The sequence below is a fragment of the Ranitomeya variabilis genome, chromosome 1 (genome assembly GCF_051348905.1).
Source record: "Ranitomeya variabilis isolate aRanVar5 chromosome 1, aRanVar5.hap1, whole genome shotgun sequence".
In the NCBI taxonomy this organism is placed as follows: Eukaryota; Metazoa; Chordata; class Amphibia; order Anura; family Dendrobatidae; genus Ranitomeya; species Ranitomeya variabilis.
This window is the reverse complement of record NC_135232.1, coordinates 1,052,566,421-1,052,581,525: the sequence shown is the minus strand read 5'-3', so window position 1 is coordinate 1,052,581,525 and position 15,105 is coordinate 1,052,566,421. Positions and strand designations below refer to the sequence as shown.

General features: G+C 43.5%; 2 protein-coding genes across 15 annotated transcripts in view; one reads left to right on the top strand and one right to left on the bottom strand.

The window, feature by feature from the left end:
* The first annotated feature begins 1,462 nt into the window (after positions 1-1,462).
* On the top strand, positions 1,463-5,572 carry ZAR1 (zygote arrest 1). Its single transcript, XM_077274919.1, has 4 exons — positions 1,463-2,107; positions 3,018-3,110; positions 3,209-3,283; positions 5,274-5,572. The coding sequence occupies exons 1-4, from the start codon at positions 1,475-1,477 to the stop codon at positions 5,415-5,417; spliced, it is 945 nt and encodes a 314-aa protein (XP_077131034.1). The 5' UTR covers positions 1,463-1,474; the 3' UTR covers positions 5,418-5,572.
* Positions 5,573-9,148: 3,576 nt separating this feature from the next.
* Positions 9,149-15,105, bottom strand: part of FRYL (FRY like transcription coactivator) — a 332,520-nt gene continuing 326,563 nt past the window's right edge. For 11 of the 14 annotated variants that reach the window (XM_077279795.1, XM_077279798.1, XM_077279794.1 and 8 more), the window contains 4 exons: positions 15,036-15,053; positions 12,943-13,053; positions 11,962-12,158; positions 9,149-11,242 (listed from right to left, as the gene is read on the bottom strand). In XM_077279795.1, coding sequence (XP_077135910.1) covers positions 10,984-11,242; positions 11,962-12,158; positions 12,943-13,053; positions 15,036-15,053 — 585 coding nt within the window. In that variant the 3' untranslated portion in view covers positions 9,149-10,983. The remainder of the gene's footprint in view (positions 11,243-11,961; positions 12,159-12,942; positions 13,054-15,035; positions 15,054-15,105) is intronic. The other 3 variants (XM_077279789.1, XM_077279801.1, XM_077279802.1) reach the window with 1 other exon arrangement.

Here is a 15,105-nt window from a genome sequence, read left to right as displayed (position 1 = left end):
TTTTAGGATATGTTCACACAATGTTTTGTACATGGGCAAAACTAACAAAGTTTTCAAGCAGAAACCTCCTTCAGGTAACACTCAGTGTGTTTTTTTCTGCGTTTTTTGCACTTTTTCAGGCATTTCCTAAAGTGATTTGTACACACTTTTTAAGCATTTTCTTCAATATTTTTAAGATGTTTCTTGAGAGTTTTATGTGTCATTTTTGCAGCTTTTTGTGGGCGTTCTTTTAAGTTCATTTAGCACATTCAGTATTTAGTCTTTTTTTTTTTTTTACCTCAGTATTTGTAAGCCAAAACCAGGAGTGGAACAATCAGAGGAAAAGCATAATAGAAACACATGATCATTTCTGCATTTATCACAGACTCCTGGTTTTGGATTACAAATACTGTGGTAAAAGACTCACCAAATACTCAATGTGTGTACATGGCCTAAAATTTGAGCATTTTTGAAGGTAAAAATGCTCAAAAAACGTTCCCAAAGTAAAGTACGGAGCCGCTTCTTAGCAGAAAATGTCTGAAGAATGGACCGGTTGCATCAAAAGCTCACCAAAAGCTTATGATGGGAACATAGCTTTAGCACCAGTACACACAGGTTTCTTTTCAGGAGTTTTTGGAGCAGAAACTCATCGTTTTTTGAGCGTTGTTTCTGTAAATGCTGAAAAAAAAAAAATCAGTGTGAACATACTCTTATGCCAAGCTCAAACAGTTGTTAGAGCCTCTCCAAAATCCTCATTAAAAACTGCTTAAAAAAATCTTGGAAAACTCTCCCAATTCATTTCTAAGACATGTGCACACACAGTCTTTAAGATGCTTGAGAACCCACCAAGTTTTTCAAGGTGAAGGAGCTTAAAAAAAACCTCACGTGGTCTTTTTGTCTGAAGCATCTTCTCTCTATTCTTTTCAGTTGTTTTTTTTTTACTGATAGCTCCACCATTTTGTTTTATAATTTAATCAATAATAGCAAGTTGCTTCCAAGTGGAAATAACCTGAAGAATATCTGGTGACTTCTTCGAGCCACTTCATGACTTTGGAATCCTAAAGCCATTAAAGGAAGCTCCACAAGACTGAACACAAGTGCACAGAAAGTCTTTTTTACACGGTTGTGTATTATGTTCTCTGTAATGGTTCTTTTTCTAGCCGGTTTCAAGCTACATCCACCTGAAAAACACATTGTGTGCACATACCCGAAGGGACATCCACCTTGAATCCATTTGCCTCTATAACAAGCCCTATTGTGTAACATTTAATAGAAAATGGTGGAAAGTGGTCTTATCGGAAAATGCTAAAAAATCACCACATGACGATACAATTGTCGCTGTATTTGGATTTGTTATGGTGCAGGTACGTAGCTAACTTTCCTTGGATATTTGTAAGCTGAACTCCATCAGCTGTGCCCAATCCACAGATTCATGGCCAATCAAGTCAAACACTATTTAAGCCACCACCTGGAGCTGAACTGTTGGCCAGACATTATGGCTAGCTTCACAGATGAGGCAATGGATAACTACATGTATTCCACATACAATCCTTACTCCTTCAGGTATCTTAATCCTAAAAATAAAGGGATGAGCTGGAGGCAGAAGAACTACCTGTCCAACTATGGTGACACTGGAGAATATTTTGATAACTACCAAAGAGCTCAGTTAAAGGCTATCCTGTCTCAGGTGAATCCCAACCTTACCCCAAGACTAAGGAAAGCCAATACCAGAGATGTGGGCATCCAGGTGAACCCCAGACAGGATGTGTCTGTCCAGTGCTCCCTGGGCCCCAGAACACTAATCAGGAGGAGGCCAGGAACCCTCAAAAAACCTCAGCAAGTTCTGTCTGACCAAGAAAGTCCTGCATCTCCCACTAAGACTGTACGCTTCCCCAGAACAATAGCGGTGTACTCGCCTGTCGCCGCTGCTGGAAGACTGCCATCTTTCCAGGAGGAGGATGAAGAAGCCCAGCAGAAAACTGTAGAGGCTGCAAAAGATGATGTCCCCTCAACTGCAAGTGATAAAGAGGGCAAAAAACAGGCTACTGAAGGCAAAGAAGCCAAAACAGCGGATGAGAATGAGACCCAATCCGCCCCTTCACCAGGGCAGACAAGGCTAAGATTTCAGGTAAGCGGCTTCTCTTTACAAGATCGCTATGCAGTATTGTCTGGTGCCAGCAAAGCAATTGAAACTTCTGTAATCTCTTGCTTGCAGACTTGAACCATCAACGTATGGGTTATCATGTATATTTTATCTGTGGCATGTCAATGCTTTCAATTAATTTTTCATGCATTTAATTGAGGCCGTAGGGAGGGGGGCGCAAGGGAGAAACTAGTTCACTTTCCCTGCCAGTGCTTTGGCTTCTGGTGCTGTAAAAATGTAATGTGTGAACATGCCCTTATACACTAAAGGTTATAGCCGTGCTGCCATGTGCATAAGTTTTTCTTATATTTTTCCCTAAGCATAAACTGCTTTAAAAACTGCATATCCAGTGTCTAACTGCACAGGGGGCATGTGTCCAAGAAATCGCATCCACTGTGCTTGAACTGTTAAAAGTAGACTTCTACACACAAGTGCAGTGCTAGGTGTGGATTGTCCTGGGCTGGTGGGATGACACAACAGGAACCTACCTGAAACTTTACAAAGGATCCACACATCTAGTGTTCCGGGAATTGTTGCACTTCCATGTCTCCAAATTCACATGTACAAATTTGGTGTTGATTTTGAAGCCATGCAATGTTATGTTGTGACTGGCTTGGACAATTGTCTTTATTGCTGCTTATGTCATGATGCACTACTTCTTGGCTTGGGTAAATTAACAATTACTCGCCTTCCAATTAAGAATAACCTACAGGTGCACGAGCTTAGATTAGGCTTGCTAGACACTACATTGGCACAGGTCTGAGAAACCTACATGGTTTGGTGTTTTTATTGCATTTAAAGAAAGCAAAATACAAAATACATTAATTTAAAAAAAAGCCCATTTGGCAGTAGATGTAGGCAAGGGGAAATAAAATTGGTTTTGTTTTTTTTTTAGTTCCTAGAACAAAAGTATGGCTATTACCACTGTAAAGACTGCAACATCCGCTGGGAAAGTGCATATGTTTGGTGTGTGCAGGGGACCAACAAGGTGAGTGGCATTTAGTGCACGGTGTGGGGGGCTCACTGTGGCAGGATGGTGGGGTGATGCAAGCAGTAGGACATCTTGCTAACTCTTGCTTCTGTTAGGTGTATTTCAAACAGTTCTGCAGAACTTGTCAGAAGTCCTTTAACCCTTATCGAGTGGAGGACATCATGTGCCAGGTAAGTGCCTGCCCCAATAATTCTGTTCACACTAATTAGGGCACCTTTTGGCTGGGCTCACACCAACCCCATTTATGACTCTGTAGGCCTCACACCCTCCCCCTCTGGAGAAAGTGATTAGGACATGTTTCCAACAGCCATTGACTTCAAAGAGGACACAATAGTGTGGTCAACTACACTATTGTCTGGCTAAAAAGAGACATGGCGTCAGACGTCTCATGTTCTTGCCAGTTTTCCTCATTGGAGTCAATGGCGATATCGGAATACTGCTCTTTGGGTATTTGGACAACACCCAAGAGTCACAAAAAGACCAAGACCTCTACAGCTGTAGGCTGTATTATGCATTTGGTTAAAGTGGTTGTATAATGTCTGGTATTGAAGTGGAATTCATGTGATTACATCAATTTCAGATCCACTTTCCTGATGAGGATGGTTCACTTTCTAGAATAAAGGCAACCATGTTTGTTTTCTATGTTTTTGGGGCTCGTGCACGTGACCAAATCATGGTCTGCTACAATTTGTTGTATGTAGGCACAATTAACTTAGATCTAGGAGTTCTTCATTAAACTTTGTGTTAGGCCGGTTTCACACGTCAGTGGCTCCGGTACGTGAGGTGACCGTTTCCTCACGTACCGGAGACACTGACACACGTAGACACATTAAAATCAATGTGTCTCTGCACATGTCAGCGTGTTTTCGCTGACCGTGTGTCCGTTTGGAAAACACGGAGACATGTCAGTGTTCGTGAGAGCGCATGGATTACACAGACCCATTAAAGTCAATGGGTCCGTGTAAAACACATACCGCACACGGATGTTTTCCGTGTGCAGTCCGTGTTCCGTGCTGGAGACAGCGCTACAGTAAGCGCTGTCCCCCCCCCCGCGTGGTGCTGAAGGCTTAATTCATCTCTTCTCCCCCGCAGCGTTCACTGGAGAGAAGAGATGAAAGATCAATTGTTTCTAATTTTTTTGTTAAAAATAAACTTTGGTAGTGTCCTCCCATCCCCAGTGCGCCGCCCGGCCCCTTGCAGATGCAGAGAAATACTCACCTAGCTCCCGCGATGTCTCCTCTCCACGCCGCTGCTTCTCCCTTATGAGCGGTCACGTGGTGCCACCCATTAGTGATGAATATGCAGCTCCACCTCCCATAGGGGTGGAGCTGCATATTCATCAACTGTAATGAGCGGCACCACGTGACCGCTCATACAGGAAGCTGCAGCGCTGACAGGAAGCAGCGAGGGAGCCAGGTAAGTAGTTTATTAACAGCGGGCGGGCACACAGGGGGTGGGGACAGGGATTTTTATTAAAATTTAAAAAAAAAAAAAAATTCTCATATCTTCTCTCCAGCGAACGCTGCTGGAGAGAAGATATGAATGGCGGCTTCAGCACCACGTTGGGGGGACAGCGCTCATCTCTAGCGCTGTCTCCTGCACGGTCTGTGTGGTACCCAGGCGGCACACGGCTGCCGCACGTGTGCCACATGGATGGCCTACGTGAGCTCACGGACACGGATAACTCCGGTACCGATTTTTCCGGTACTGGAATTATCTGGACGTGTGGGACAGGCCTTAGGGATGTTTTTTCTCTTATGGTTATCAGTTGGCATGAATCCATCCATACATGTACAAGGCATGGTTCTGGTCAGGAAATCTGGAGTTGGGCTCAAACAAGTCCTGTAAATGCTCCCTAGTGTGGACTGTGACACCTGCACTTTCCTGTACCCAAACTGAACAGCATCCTATTTGCCTGGGGGAGGCAGAGTTCAGGACAGAAGACCCCCAGCTTGTCTGGGCACTGCAGTCTGAAGGCATTGTTGTGTCTCATGCAGACTTGCAGCGCAGTAGTTTTTTCCAGAGTTCTTAGGAGTGTAATAAGCAAAGTAACAGTGGTTTTATCTCGGAGATATAATGTCAGTTATATTTAAATCCAGAATTATTCACAGAAAACTGTTGGGAAACATAACTCTTGTATCTGTAACAATCTCTTTGCAGAGCTGCAAACAGACAAGGTGCATCTGTCCTGTGAAAGAGCGTCATGTAGACCCTAAAAGACCCCACCGGCAAGACCTGTGTGGAAGATGCAAGGGCAAGAGGCTCTCCTGTGACAGTACCTTCAGCTTCAAGTATATCATTTAGTTCAGTCTTTAGTCCTCTTCCCCACAGTTAGGCCAGATATGTGCATGTTTTTGTTTTTTCTTTTTGGTGTCATTAAACATACAGCATGTAATGCAATAAAAATCCACACAGCACAACTGTCATTATACTGAATAAAATATCTGGGTTAAGAGAAAGTTGTTTGACTGATTTTGTATGCATTTGATTACACCTCTCAGCCAACTTTTTAAAGCCCTGCCATCAACATGTTTGTTTTCTTCCCCCTAAACTTGTGTATATCTAATGGTCAATCCAGTATTATGTTCTTGAGTGACCTCACCACTCCTCAGTCTCTGGGTCACACAATGATCGGTATGATCCAGAAGCGGCTTTTAGAATGAAAGTTTATGGAGGCAGAATGACGCTCTGTAGGTCTACATTGTGGTGGAAAACAAACTTCAGGCTCAAAGCTAGAGCGTAAAGGGCATTTGTCACTAAAAGGGAACTGAACCGTGCTGGATACCAGAGAAGATGGCAGTAGGTAAGTAGATCAACAGGTGCTGGCTCCAGGTTTCTGTGGGCCCCTTTAACGCAAAAAAAAAATGATGTACAGATATGGCAGAGAAATATAGGTATAGCACAATGCCAAAGATTTGACTTTTTCCATTCTCCCATGACCACACCACCTGAGGGTATCTGCCCACTAAGGACAGGAAACCTACTGAATAAAGGTGGTACCTCCTCTTCTGCATCAGTTGGCTTCCTGTCATTATTTCACTTATCACTCAGGTAATTTAAGTATCTATTGTAAAGTCCACAATGCATCCATGTGGTAGAATGTTCAGGCCACGGTCCTCAATACGATAAAATGCCCAACATGTAATCGCTGATTAGAAAATAACTCTCCTTCCATCCACTTCCCTGTCACAGTGCCCTCTTCTGAAGCTTGCAGCTGACTTCAGCAGGCAAGTGATGGAAGTGCATGAAGTTGCTGCCATGCACCTCTGTTCATATGCAGTTCACTTGCCTGCATGCACTGAGTGGTGCCAGCACTAATATACATAGGTTATGGGAGGGGGAGAGCTTAAATGCAAAATGTTGGCTGCTACAGCCTCTATTCATCACTGCACATGGCAGAACTCTATGGTATTACAGTTAACTGACTTGACAGTTCACTCTTCTCCTAAGGCCATGCGTACATGAGTGAGTTTTTTTTTTTACTTCAGTATGTGTATGCCAAAGCCAGCAGTGGTGCACGTGTTTATATTCTGAGTTTTTGCTAAAATTTCCCTCCAATCCATGCTGGACGCAGGAATAAGTGTTTTATATCTGTCCAGCTGCTACACTGATGCCACTTCCCTGTGCATGTCATTGCACTGGTTGAATCCACTACAGACTACAATATAAACATCTTCCTCATCCACAAGGCTCTCCAGTTTTGAAACACCCTATATCTCCATCATCCTACTCTACATTCTGCAACTGATGTATGACTAACATCCTCCAGAAGTCAAACCTCTTAATTCTGCCTCCAATACTTCTCTCGTGCTGTGCCAGTTATCTGGAATACACTTCCCCAGATGATCAGATTAATACCTAGTCCACAACATTGTGTGCTTTAAAAACATCTATTTAGTCAAGCCTATCACCTAATTACACTAATCAACTCTTCCCTGTTGACACTTTTGTAAATTTTCCACAGAATCTGGTCCCTTCTATTCATCGGTCTCCACATACACCCAATAACACTTAGTAACTGTACTTGGATACTGGCTGATGACCAAATCCTGCAGCTTTATCATAACCCATATTTATTATGTTGGCTAGACCATAAAATGGCAAGCACACTCACGTTTTGTGTCTCCCCTTATTTCCTCAGTGTGAGCACAGCCCTTACTGCTCCTGTAACTGATGAATTGTGTTACTCTGTATTTATCTGTACAAGTCCCCACTTAATGTAAAGTGCTGCAGATGTGCCAACAATTTGCATCTTTTGGCCATTTCATGCCAGTTTCTATCAGCTGCAACAAAATAAGGGGAGTTGGAGGGCCAGGAAAGCCAATCCTGAACTAGACTGGAGTGAGGTTTGTGGCAAGGTTTAATTCATGAAGGAGTGTGAACCTCCAGCACGCGTCGGTCTTGATGAGTCGAACCTACAGTTTATACTAAACTGCACCAGAACTGTAGGCTAGTAAAGAAAACTAAGACAGGCTATGCTCATAAGGTACACACCTTCATGAGTGACATATCCTTACTCCAGTGCATTGTTCCTCAGCACAGCCATGCAGAAGTTCAGTCCTGATAATTTGGGCCTTTAGGTTTGTAAATTTGCTCAGACTATGTCTCAGCAGAAGATAAGATACAACCCTGTAGAATGTAAGCCCGCAAGGGTATGGTCCTCTTCCCTCTGTACCAGTCTGTCATTGTTAGTTTGTTTACTGTAAGTGATATTTGTATTATGTAACCCCGTCTAATGTACAGCACCATGGAATCAATGGTGCCAAATAAAACCCAGACACTGTGTTCAGAAGCAAACAGTCTAAAGTTTAATTGACTGTTTTTTTTTTAAATGCTTGCTAAAATTAATTTGTGGAAACCTGGTGTAGAATAAGCAAAATAAAGTCTTTGCTAAATTGAATATATGCCTCTAAATTTGCTGCATCTTTTTGGTGTTGTGCCATTGCAAGACATGTAGCCCTGTGTTGGTATTTGTAGAGTACATACTCTCGGATAGACCACACTCTTATAGTGGCGAGCTGGCACCTGATACTTTCACATCTGGAGGATGAGTGATGATTCCATGAATGGCAGCCTGGTCTTATGAATAAATCAGGTGCAGTACACCCGGCCGGCACCTGTTGATCTGTGCCAGTACAGAATCTTTAAGACCTGGTTGGACCCAGTGTCAGTGCCAATTTATTTCTCTAGGGTACAATCCAGTCAAATGCGGAGTAAGGTCTTATGTAAAATACACAAGTACCAAATTCCGCCACCAAGTACACCTTTCCACAGACTTGTCATTTGAGAGCAGTCTAATTTTTTACACAAACTCATTGACTTACATGGCAGAGTGTGATCCAAATATTGGATGGAAATGATGCATTTTTCCCCTGGTCACACTTTCACTGCAGAAAAAAAATGGACACGTGAACGACTCCAAAGCAATCCTACTGGATTGCACTTTGAAAATCACGCAGGTGAACATGACCGTATTTTTCGTCAGAGTTTGATCCGATAAAACACTGGATCACACTCGGACCAATGTTAATCTATGGGCCTGTGCACCTGTCTGATAATTTCCTCGTGAAGAGAAGAAAAAAAAAATCACAGCATGCCAGAGTTTCATCCAATATTTGGATCTCAATCGGCCATGGAAATCAATTAATCTGTGAAAAACAGACTGCAGTCGAATGTCATCTGAATGCAGTCCACCTGACATAATGGAGAAGATGGAGATATCTTATCTCCATCTTCTCCTCATCCAAGTTTGATCAGTGTCTTTTGCACAATTGGTTCATTCACTCAAATGAATGCATCTACACCTGAAATTAGTCAAATTTAGTGCTAAAGAATCTATTCTGACCAGAAGACACCAAAGAAAAAACTCTTGGGATTCTGGTTCCGGTCCTTGTCCCAAGAACTCGAACGGCGATGTCTTGCGATCCATTGAGCGGCCGGATAGATAAATGTCCTCACTATTTTCTTTCTTAGGGATGGTGACGATGAAATAGGAATTCACCCTTTATGACCTTCACAATAACGGACAAACAAGGTTGTAACATTACACAATCTTTTATTTAACAAAAAAAAGAAATGGCTGGTAGGATGTAAGGAATAATGCACTGCTAAATAAAACTACTCGTCCCCGGTAAGTATGTCTTATATTAGGGAAATCGATAAGATCATCTAAAGTACCACATGCCCTTCTGGGGGGAAATAAAATAGTGATTGCTTAGTACTAATGTGCCATGATGACGGGTCAGATTGGCCGCTCCGCTGGGGTCCGGTGGCTCCTTCAGGTGACATGGATCCCTCTTACAGGTTCATACCTGCAGTTTTTTAGAGTGCAGACAGTTTAACCTCTTCAAAGCCAGGGCACCTACAGGACATAGGTCAGCCGGTTCCAAGTGTTAAACAGTTAATTTACACAGAACTTAATTCTGTTTTTCGGCAGTCCAATGAAAAGGCGATGCCAAGTAATGCGTCCTCTATAAAGAATACATATCCTCGCGTACAGAAATAAATATATACTTTTTTTTTTTTCCATTTAATCACAGTGGGTAAAAGGCGTATAAAAATTGCAGAGTATTCCTTCTTCGTCAGGAATCATGGGGCTACATTCATTTCTTTTTACAAAATATGTGATCAGTATATATAGACACCTGTAATCTTGGTTGTGCTGAAGAACGTGTCCTTTATATGCATTTCTTTTGTACAGTGAATGTAGATTTTTGGTAGCTTTTCCCGTTTAGTCTTTTCTAGATCAGTTTCCTAGTAGAATAATTTATGGATGACAGCAAGGAACTGTTGATATATTCTTGGCTACATGACGCGTTCGCCGATGCGTGGCCCTTCCAGAATCCACTATGTACACAGACCACCATAATAGACTAAATTGCACACATTTACAAAGAAAAAAAATTACTAGTTTTCCACCATATGTAGATTCTAGAATATATACAGAATAAAATAAGTTATCTGGTCTATCGAAGGTTGCTGTTGGCAGCAAATATCTAAATATACATTATTAAAGTCTCTGCAGGCAGCTACTTTTTAGGTTAGTTATCGATATTTATACCATAAGCACTGGTCAGAGAACTGAGCAGCAATCTAATAAAATTAAGATATATTATTTCTTTTAGAAACCCTGGGGAAAGCCCAGTTTAAAATAATTAGAGGCCCTAACATTTACAAGCTATGAGTTGTTAGATCTAATAAAATAAAAATTTATCCAAAAATAATGTCATAGTACTCTTCTTTGAGGCATGCGTGAAGACTATGTACAAACATTCATACCATTAGATACAACCATGCGTTCCTTCGGTCACCCATCATGTCGGGCCAAAAAAATAAACACAAAACAAAGACACCAAGAACAAAAATGGCGACATAATAAAAGTTCAATGGTTTCCAAAGTCTTTATAGGTCATCTCCTGCCAATGCCGCATGTCGCGGGGCATTCATCAGTCATATTGACTCTCGTGTGACTAGGAACCAAAGGCGGTCTTTGGGCGAGTCACTACAGTCCACCATCAGACCTCTCTGGTTCTTGCCGTCTCCAAGGCAGAGGGGCCGTATTGCAACTGTACATCACGTAAGCCCTTTAGCTTTTCGGTGGTACAAATGTAACAAAGAAAAAGAAAAGAATGTTCACTCTTAAATCTACTGTACAGAACTAAAAAGTCAATTTTTTCAACTTCTCAATCTGGGCTCTGAATGTCCCACTTGCTGGAGCTCAGACGTATGAGTCAGGAAAAGGAAAAAAAAAAAAAAAAAAAAAAGAAAAAGGCTGCAGTTCTAAGGTATTTTACAGTAATTATGGAAGGTGCTTCATAGGATCATTAGACATCCAGTGCTTCAAGTCTCAGGCCTACTCAGCAGCCGGGGCTCAGAACTCCGTGCTCACCAGACCAGCGCCAGGCTTGGCTTTAGATATGAGCTGGTATGACTGCACCAGGCGCAGCGACATGCGGATTTCTAGGTTTAGCTCCATCAGCTTAGAGCTGGCTTTAGACATGTCCTGCTTGCAGCCAACAATGGCAAAGCTGCCAGTCTGGCCCAGAGTCTGATGTCGGAAATATATGTGCAACAGGGTTTGGATGGGATCGTCTTCTGAGCTGCCAAATATCTCATTGGGCCAGATAGTCCTAGAAAGCAAAAAGCAGAGTATACAATTAAACATGGCAGCGTTACATAGAGTTAGACATTAGACAAGAGATCACCATATTTCTTCTTAAACAATGTTTCTAATCCCAGACATCTTGATTTATTTCCCTCCCTTTATGAAACAATGCCACCCTTGTCCGCAGATTGCATCTTTTTGTTTTTACTGGAATCATGTATTTGGGGCCATAAAATACATTTTGCTACCAAGTTTCATTAAAACGTTCGTAGTGTTTCCTTCTATAGCCTCTGTGCTGCAATGACTATTGCCGGCTGCAGAATGAGGTAACTGAGAATATGTCGGTGAGCTTGGTCTGAGTGTTTGTCTTTTCCTGCGCTCGTCTCAGCTCATTTATGGCCACAGACCGAAGCAAAGTCTGTAAAAGACACAGTGCAAAATTTTTAATGACACTCAATTGAAAAATTCTTGTAAGCCCCATGGTTTAAGAAAAAACCCTCTAACCGTAGTGCCAAAACGCCTGACAGCACGGGCAATGCTATGAGGTTACTATGAAAATACACATACCAGGTGCTAGTGAAAAACAACCCTCGTTTTGTTAGTATTTGTGGAGACCACCATAGACAGCTTTCATTACATTTAGGATGGATTTTGGACAGTGATTATCTAGAATCATTCCTAAAGCTTTAGTAGGGATCACCAGGGAAGCGCCCCCCACCCACGTGCCCCCCGCTCACACGTTACCTGAATGCCTTGACCTGAGTTATGGCAGACACAAACTCTTTTCCTCTCAGGGCTTCGATGAGCGAGTGGACAGCAACATCTGTGCTTGCTTGGTAGAATTCAGAGAAGTCGCAGTCCTCGATGCCGATGCTAGACGAGGCCTCTGCCTCCTTCAGGGAGGCCTCCAGCTGGCACAGCTCATCTGACATGTTTATGACCTAAAGACATGGACTTCATTACAGCTCCAGTAACTACTCTGAATATCACCACACTGTACAGTGGTGGGACATGGGAGATCATGGAACTGCCGCTTATCCAATGCCGTCATAGATTATGCTACCCTCCTCCAATATGGCTTCCCATCGTGAGCACAGGGCTATATGGGACATGGCTGATGAGGGAGCACAGAGCCATTTCAGCAAGATCTGCTTATGTGTGAAAGCATTCACAGAACTGGGTGCAGCTGGCAGGGTGAGTAATGGTAGTAGTGGCGGGACCAGTAATGGCACATACGGGAGGGGTGGCGAGACCAGTAATGGTACATACGGGAGGGGTGGCGGGACCGGTAATGGCACATTCGGGAGAGGTGGCGGGACCAGTAATGGCACATACGGGAGAGGTGGCGGGACCAGTAATGGCACATACGGGAGGGGTGGCGAGACCAGTAATGGCACATTCGGGAGAGGTGGCGGGACCAGTAATGGCACATACGGGAGCGGTGGTGGGACCAGTAATGGCACATATGGGAGGGGTGGCGGGACCAGTAATGGCACATACAGGAGCGGTGGCGGGGCCAGTAATGCTACATACGGGAGCGGTGGCGGGACCATTAATGCTACATACGGGAGCGGTGGCGGGACCAGTAATGCTACATACGGGAGCGGTGGCAGGACCAGTAATGCTACATACGGGAGTGGTGGCAGACTTCTGGAATATATAGGGCACCTAGCAATGAGTCCTTCTCATCCTGCCATACATCTGACCGTGCTCGGTGTACTGTACCTCCGTCTGCTTCTTTATCGTATCCACTTGACTGATGAGCTTGCAGTAGGCCTGGAAGAGCAGAAGAAGCTGGAAGTGAAGCTTGTAAAGCCTCCGACAAAGCTCCAGCTCCTGTAAAAAAAAATAAAAAATCACATGGCATGAACCAAGGTAGCAGCGTCCATACAACAACTTGTGCAATCGTATGGGTTACTGGTTTAGTACAGGAAAGGAAGGTCAGGCTTCTATTAACTACACACTGGCGAGAATTGTGTTAAATGGAAAACATGGAGGACGCAATCACACGTGCTACTTAGAAACAAGCAGCCCAGAAAATTCATTTCAAGAAGGAAATAGCAAGCAAACAATCTAGAGATATCGATCTTTCTGGGAGAATGTCTGCTCCACTAGATGGGGAACAATGCTGGACATAAGATATGTGCGGACTGCCTGCCGGTAGGCTCACCGGTACTCATCACACAATGCTAAGCACGCAGAGAGGAGCCACCGACCACAGATCCTTACAGAATGATCCTCCATGCGGCCCCTCACACATGCTAACGGTTGGGACAATTATTGAGGTTTTCACAAGGGTCACATGTATGACCGCGGCTGTGGATCATGGACACCAAATCTGCTATGTGTCTGAAAACAGCTATAATTTACAGTGGGGCTTACAAGTTCAGAAACGCTACTTACCTGCAGAAATAGGGTTAATCTGCAGGTAAATATCACTTGAATCCTGTGTGGCTGACTTACTGGAGCAGTGGCTACAGGGAGAAAAAGTTTTATCTCCCTGCAGCCACTTGTTTCTAGTCATCAGGAAGGGAGCTGTTACAGTCATCACTCCTGACACTATGATTGACAGCCTGTTCTTCAGCGTGTGTGCAGAGCAGGCTGTCAAAGTGCTAGAGAGTGAGTTAGTCCCAAGCACCTCCACAATGACCGGAAGCAAGCGGCAGCATGGAGAATAAAACTTCATTTTCTCCCTGTAGCCGCTGTTCCAGTTAGCAGGCTACACAGTATTTATCTACGGATTACCCCAATATCTGCAGGTAAGTAGCATTCCTGGACGTGACAGATTCACTTAGGACAGCATCAAGGATGGTTGAAAAATTTGGTGCAAGCAGCTGTTCAGAAAGACAGGCCTCATTCAGACTAATATAATATGTCATTTTTATGTCTGCAAGCCCCAGTTCCAGAAGGTTCAAAGTAAACGAAACTCGGATCACCATAGTGTTCAATGTGACTTGTGGCCAAAACCTGGACCCTAAAACCACACCGCATCGCATCGCTGCCACCTCAATGACGTCTTCTAGGCATCTGGGCACTGCTTGAAGGAACTAGAAGGTGGAGACCCCGGCATTACCCCTACTACAATCCCATTCTGTAACTACTGGTGCCATTTCCTTCCCACCAAGCAAATACTGTACATGCAAAGTTTCTATTCTTATGCCCTTATACTTCAATCTTCTCCCACGCTCAAATGGTTACCATGACATGTGCCCGGGAATGTCTGGTGTGACGAGGACTGAAAACTCCATGGAAGGAAAGGACGAATGTAAAGAAATACGACCGGGGGGGGGGGGGGGGGGGCGCATGTAGAGGGTCTTACATATATTGAATGTTAAGTTAAATAAAATGACCTAAAATGATGCATCTATGAATTTGTTGCTATGAAGTGTCACCTGGTGCTTTTCTATTACTGGCACATCCCGGACACTTGTTCATGGACATGAGAGGAGTGTCAGTATCCGGCCCTGGACTGTTTTGTGGACACTAAGACTTTGGAAACACAAACTGCTCAGTATGATATTTCTATCTTCCATCTTTCCTAGTGAAATTATATATCACGGATTCTACGTTCTTCAGACAAGTGACCTGACAGAAAGGGAATGGCACGATTACACTGTAACATACACCCGGTAATTCCCGAGCTACAACATATTAACGAGCGGTCACCAGTTCATGGACAAACGCTACGTGGAGCCAGCGCACACTGTAATCTTACAACGGCAGCACACTGCGAGCTCAACAACCGGACAAGACAGGTGAAAGCCAGAGGCTTGGATCTGACATGTTTAGTATTGGAGAAATCAAGAACCATCACTTACTGCTAGAACTTCCATTTGCTAAGCAAGAAGGTGAGCAGGTCACAAAAACAAAGGAAGAAAAAGATGGAAA